Raw genomic sequence first — 6855 nt, 5'->3', positions numbered from 1 at the left:
TAAGCAGTGCCTGGATAGCTTGGAAGAGAGGAGGGGGCAAAGCAGCCTCCGGGGGATGCTCGCAGAGAGGCTGTAAATCCTGAGTGATGGGATGAAATGCCATCAAACATGAGTGTTTGGGGAATCATTGGTGAGTGCAGGGGACAGTTGTTCATCCAGAGTGAGAAACACTCCCTGCTAAAGATGTGCTTAGGGGTGGTGGAGGCGGTACTGGTGCCAAGCCCCTGCTCCCACCTCTGCTCCCAGTGTTTATTTACATCCAGCATTTTACGCAAATCCTGGGGATGGGGGTGGAAATCTTCATTTTTTCATCCCAAAGCAAATGGGTTTGGTTAAAAAAAACCCCAAACAGCTTTCAGTTCAGGCCTTCAGCCCCAGAGGCTCTGGGAGATGCATACAGAGGCTGCTGGAATGGAGTAACCCATGGAGGGATGTGGGATGGAGGGGACCACCTGCTCCAGGGTGATGCATCCCATGAGGAACAAAGTTGCTCCTGTTTGTAAATTGCCTGAGTGATTTACACACTGAGAAGCAGCTCATGAACCTCTTGTTGATGTAACATCACCCAACGAGCCCCAAGCTCCTGCCGGTGGCTCCTCCACTGCAGCCGAAGGGTTTTGGCGCAAAGGGATTTTGTGAGGGCAATTTGGATGGTTCTCCATGGGGTTCTCCATGCTGTGGTCTGCAGAGAGGAGCTGCCTAACGTGGTCCTTGTATCTCCTGTTGCCTTGCAGGACCTCTCACTCCAGGGCCAAGGCAGAGGCGGCCGTGACGGCAGCGCAGAAAGCTCAGGAGGAAGCGCGGATCGCCAGGATCACTGCCAAAGAGTTTTCGCCTTCCTTCCAGCACAGGGAAAACGGTCAGTGTGTGCCACTACCATGGCTTTCACCCTGGGCTGCTCTCTGCCCCACTCAGCCCTTCAGAGACCCCAAAATCCCTCCAAAAAACCCAAAACAAGCCCTGCTTGGTGGCTCGGTCTGTGCCTACAACTCCCAGTTCTCACCAGGACTCTTTGATTGGGAACCCTCCCAGTCACACCAGTTTTTGGGCCATTTAGCACAAGGCTTTCAATAGTCAACAATTCTACCATGTTCAGTGCCTTTATTACAGGGATCTCCTCTTTTCACATCAGAACATCCCCATTTCTGTAATTCATAGTTCTTGCTGGTTGCACAGAGAAAAACCTCAACAAGAGTTCTGGAAGGAAAATGCAAACACAGATGATCCCAGAGGTCACCACTGTTTTTAACACCCATGGCTTGTGTGGTTCATGATTGTTTTGGAATGTTTGGGAATGCTCACAGTGGGACCTGATCTTTCCCTTGGCTGTGCAAATCAGTCATGTCCTCATGCCAAGGTGTTGGGAAAATCAGCATTTGAGGTTTGCCTGGTGGCTAACTCTTCCTTCCCACCATCGTCTTCAGCATTCCTTGCTGGTTTATCTCAGTTTGTGCTGGTTGAGAAGAAGCTGAGGCTCAGCAAAGGCCTAGGGAGGAGGGAGCTGAAGGGATTCCGTGGCTGGACAGGGGTATGCAGCCAAGTGGGATTGGGAAGCTCCAAGTCCCTACAGCAATAATTGACATCATAATTAGGATATGTGAATGGGTTTATTCCAAGGTTTTCCTGCACTGATCCCTCATTAGGAGGCGTCTGTTGTTTTCTCCCCCTTCAGCTCTCTAACTGAAGATTACTCATTTGGCCTAATTGCTCCAGGGACTGCTGCTGGTGACTCACACAGACCCATTCCCTGAAGCCAGGGAAAAAGGATCATTGGATCTTTTGGCCCACCAGTCCTCACTTAACCGTGGCACACAGGCTGTGGGGGCGGCTGGGGGCATCCCATGGCTCAGCAGGATGAGCCAGACAGGGTTTGAGGGATGACTACAGCCACAGACCTGCCTGAGCCAGGGCAGATCCTCATCCAGGACATGTTCAAGGGCATTTCAAGAGGATCCAGCATGCCCCTGACTGACAGAGCATCAGAGCCCCATACACCTAGCTGCTGGCTGATGAAGGCTCAGCTCTGTTCAAACCCTCCTCCTGCCAAGGTCCAATTTGCACGCTGGAGATCTGAGCTTTCTCACAGGGCTGTGTGGTCCCAGGGGCTTCCTCATCTCCATTTCCTCTTGCCAAGAGACTTTGCTGGTTTAAAAGATATTTTTAGGTAATACATTTTTTACTAGCTCCTAGACAGGGACACAGTGCTTGACTTGTGCTGGGGCTTGTGTGGCTCACGTCTGGGTGGGTTGTGTGTGAGGGAAGAGAGGGGAAGGAAGGAGCTTCCACTTAGAGCACATTAAAAAACAAACACACCAGCCAAGATGTGTGGGGAAACCTGGAAATGCCTGCAGAGCAGGTCAGGCAGATAATAGGTGTGAGTGGCTATACCACCTCACAAAGCTCAGGCTGCAAACAGCCGAGGGGAATGGCTGGGGAGGCTGAACGGGAATGGGGTGAGCTGCCCCCACACTGCATGGCATTGCAGGGGCTCTGTGTGCCCACTCTCACAGGGCTGTGGGTGCTGGATGTGCTCCCTTTGTTCACTGTTGTGGGTGGTGAATGTGTCCCCCTTGCACAGTGCCACGGGTGCTCTATGTGCCCCCTTTGTTCAGGACTGTGGGTGCTCTATGTGCCCCCTCATTCAGGATTGTGGGTGCTCTATGTGCCCACCTGCACCCCATCATGGGTGCTGGATGTGACAACCTTGCATGGGATTTTGGGTGTTGGATGTGCTCACCTTGTCCAGGATTTTGGGTGCTGGATGTGCCTCCGTTGCACAGGGTTGTGGGTGCTGGATGTGCTCCCCTTGTTCACTGTCATGGGCAGTGAATGTGTCCCCCTTGCACAGTGCCATGGGTGCTCTATGTGCCCCCCTCATTCAGGACTGTGGGTGCTCTCTGTGCCTCCTTGTGCATCATCATGAGTACTGAATGTGTTCCCCTTGCACAGGATTTTGGGTGCTGGGTATGCCCACTTTGTTCAGTGCTATGGGTGCTCTATGTGCCCACCTTGTTCGGGTTTGTGGGTGCTGGATATGCCCACCTCACCCAGTGTCATGGGTGCTGGACATGCCCCCCTTGCACAGGATCATGGGTACTGGATGTTCCCTCCTTTCAAGGTGTTGCAGGTGCTGAGTGCCACCCACCACACACAGTGCTGTGGGTGCTATATGCCACCCACATCCTGGGTGCTGTATGTACCCTCCTTGCACAGCACCGTGGGTGCTGGATGTGCTCCCTGCAGTGCTGTGGGTGCTGGGTACCACCCACCTTGTGCAGTGAGTGCTGTGGGTGCTGGGTGTCCCCACCTTGCAGGGTTTGGTGGGTGCTGTGTGCCACTCACCTCCACAGCATCACAGGGGGGTTCATCCTGCCCTGACCACTCCCTCAGCACAGACTCCAGGCCTGCAGGCACTGGGTCCACAACCCCTTCACCTGGAAGGGAAAGATGTTTCCTTGGATATCCCTGATTGGTATCCTGCATCACCCTCTTCCCTGTGCTTTTCCACCTCCATCAGCCATGGGCATCTCCCAGGTCCCATGGCTGTTCCTCCCTAGTTCCTGGATGCAGTGGGGTCAGCCCATGGACTGGATGGTGCTGAAGTAAGTCCCCCAAAGTGATGGCAGCACATCAGTGGCAGAGGCAGGAGCTCAGCACTCCCAAATCCCATCCGTGGGTCCTCAGGGGCACATGTTTGGCTTTGAAGCCTTCACGGCTGCCTCAGTCCTGCTGGAGATCCAGATTTGGTGCTCTGCATCCTCCTTCATGCTCTCACAACTGTTCTTCCAGGAACATCACGTGCTCCAGGACTAATTTTAGCTCAGGATAATTGTTGCACATCCTCGGGTGTGGAAAGCTGGGAAGGCAGCACCGGTGCTGTCTAATTCCTGTGCAAGGAAACGCCTCTATCCCTATGGGATCTGGGGCTACAGGACAGCTGTGCCCCAGCACCCCAGCACCTCATCCCTGCTTATCCCAGAGCCCCAGCCCGGGGCTGCAAAACTCAGGGAATTAACCCATGGAGGGGCAGAGTTAGTTCATGGCAGCTCTGGGTGAGAAAGGTTTAGAATGAGGTGGGGCTTAACCTGGTCCCTGGTGTGGGTCTCCAGGTGAGGGTGGTGGAGCATCACTGGGCTGTCTTTCCCTCACTGTGGGTCTCAGGGGACCAGGGAAGGTGCAGGAGCAGTGGGGGTAGCAAGGCTATGGCTGGTTGTGCTGCTGGAGATAATCTTTGGGGTCCTCAGAGCTGGTGGGAAGCTTTCAAGTCTCCAGAGCTCCAGCAGAAAGCCTGGGAAGATAGAGCCTGAGACAAACAGGGGCACCCCAAGGCCTGGGTGAGCCCATTCCAACAGCTTTCTCACACAGAGCCATTTATTCCCTCTGTGCCTCAGTTTCCCATCTGTGTTCTGGAAGGGTGTCTGGAATGGGAATGGCTGAATAGCAGCCACAAAATCAGTCTGGATTTTACCCCAGAGACAGTTATTCTGCCTGAAACCAGAGCAGGTGAGCTCCAGTTTCTCCTCACAATTTCCCACCAGTGCCAGGATTCCTCAGTGGCTCTGGATGAAACCCAGAAGGCTCAGTCTCCCACAGACAAAGAGGGACACAGGGAACAAAACTCACACTGAACTATCTGAGTATTGTCCCAAAAATTTGAGTCATTAGGAGATCATTTCCCATAAATTGCTGCAGTAGGAGATTTCCAACCAGTTACTATTTACCTGCCCTGCAAGTGCTTCAGTGGGGACATCCAGCCCCACATTCCTGTGTCACCCATGTGAATCCAGACACTGGTGTGGTGGGATGGGGGAACAGCTGTTGGCAAAGGCACATCCTGGCACCGGCAGTTCCCCAAAAAGGTGGGATAGAGAAAATTACTCAGCACAAGTGGAGAGATTAGAGCAGGCACTTCTGAGCATTTATTTTTGAATGATGGAAAGAAATTGAGTTCTTCCTTTTGGAGCCTCATTTCTTGTCTAGCCATAGCAATCGCAATTAGACTCATTTCAGGGGCATTAGGCAGTTAATATATTTATCAAATTATTCCTGTAATTTAGCATGGGTTTAGCTGGGAACAACTTGAGAGGGGAAAATGAGAATTAACCACTATTAGCTTGCACTCCCTTGAAATCATTTGGTGTTTCATCAATGATTAACAAGTTGTGTTGTAATTGTCCGGAGAAGCGACATGTTCCTTCCTCCTGCAGGAAACAGTCAGCCCCTCTGGAAACCCAGGGAGACACTGGGAAGTCTCTGGGCTCAAAGGGAATGAAGAGCCTTCAGCACTATGGAATGAGGATGGTGTATGTTGTGCTCAGGTAGCCCTGAACAGGCTGCTGTGCTCCTGCCTAAACGTGAGGCACAACCACCCATGTCCTCTCCATCACATCTGGGGAGACTGAGGAGGGAAATGTCCATATCCTCCTGGTCTGTGTGGGGCAGGAACGCTCTTGGATATATGGTTTGTGGGGGGTTTTCTTGCACATCTGCCCAGGTGTGGCCATCTGCCTATGAAAACTTTGAGGTGAGACTTCCCTTCTGCACCTCAGAGCCACAAAGCTGATGTGTCCCCCATCAAGGTGATGGCTGTTGGCATGGGATGATCCCAGTAGCACCCAGCACACATGAGAGCAGGGCTCAGGGTGATCCCAGTGGCTCCCAGCACACATGAGAGCAGGGCTCAGGGTGATCCCCGTGGCACCCAGCAAACATGAGAGCAGGGCACAGGGTGATCCTAGTGGCTCCCAGCACACATGAGAGCAGGGCACAGGGGGAGCCATGGGACGGCCACCAGCCACATCATAGATTTCCCCTCTCATGCTTGCAGACTGGGAACTGATGGGAAATGTGGTCAGGTGGATCCCCAAAATCCATCATAACCCCCTCCCAGCAGCTGTGCATTGTTGATAGCTTCCCCATGTCACTGGGGCTGCAAAACCATGCCCTGTGCCATCTGTGGATGCTGGGGGTGACGGCAGGTTTGGTGCCAAACAGCAGTGCCTTTTCTCCAGGTGCAGTGACAACTGTGCTGTGCCACTGCTGTCCCAATCCTGCCCTGCAGTCCCTACTGCCCAGTGCTCTCTGCTCTGTTCTGTGACACGACAAACATGTTGGACACCCCCAGAATAGAGATAATCCTGTTGCCTTTCTCTCTCCCTCTCTGTTTCCTCTTTAACGACTGCCCAAAAAGGACTGGAATGCCAGAGGCCGAAGCGGCAGAACTCGAGCGATGACATTGAGGTCCTGTCCACAGGGACACCTCTCCAACAAGAGAGCCCCGAGCTGTACCGCAAAGGGACCACCCCGTCCGACCTGACCCCCGACGACAGCCCTCTGCAGAGCTTCCCTGCCAGTCCCTCCTCCACGCCGCCCCTGGGGCCTTCCTGCAGGAACAAGAGCACCCACTTCTCCAGGCAGGTCTCGGTGGACGAAGAGAGGGGTGGGGAGATCCAGATGTTGCTGGAGGGACGTGGGGGGGATTACCTACGCCCCAACAGCTGGAGCGAAGAGAAGGCGGGTGGGACGCGCGGCGTGCGGAGCGGGACGCTGCGCAGTGGCCAGCTGGGCTCAGCCTCTGTCCCTGAAGACTACAGAGCTCGGAGCGGAGGACACAAACATTCCTCCTCCAACCACAAGCAAAGAGAGAGGTGGACAGATTCCCCAGCCACGGTTTCATGGACTTCCCACCACAGGTCCCACAACCACAGCTCAGGGAGCTCCAAACTGCTTGAGCTAGACGAGGAGAAGATGAGCAATTACGAGATGGAGATGAAGCCCCTCATGAGGATGGATTCTTATATGCAAGAGATTCACACCCAAAAAAGACACTATAGCAAAGGGGGAGCCTGCAGGAGC

At 53.7% G+C, this 6855-nt stretch overlaps 1 protein-coding gene across 1 annotated transcript in view; it reads left to right on the top strand.

Annotated features, from left to right (window-relative positions):
* JPH3 (junctophilin 3) overlaps window positions 1-6855 on the top strand; it is a 56858-nt gene that overhangs the window by 37997 nt on the left and 12006 nt on the right. The window contains 2 exon segments of the mRNA XM_009069975.1: window positions 735-859; window positions 6191-6855. The exon segment at window positions 6191-6855 is cut by the window's right edge and continues 249 nt beyond it. Of these exon segments, the coding sequence (XP_009068223.1) occupies window positions 735-859; window positions 6191-6855 (790 nt within the window).

The sequence above is a fragment of the Acanthisitta chloris genome, unplaced genomic scaffold (assembly GCF_000695815.1).
Source record: "Acanthisitta chloris isolate BGI_N310 unplaced genomic scaffold, ASM69581v1 scaffold3212, whole genome shotgun sequence".
NCBI classification, from domain to species: Eukaryota; Metazoa; Chordata; class Aves; order Passeriformes; family Acanthisittidae; genus Acanthisitta; species Acanthisitta chloris.
Note: the sequence above shows the minus strand (reverse complement) of the source record. Positions and strands in the feature narration are given on the sequence as shown.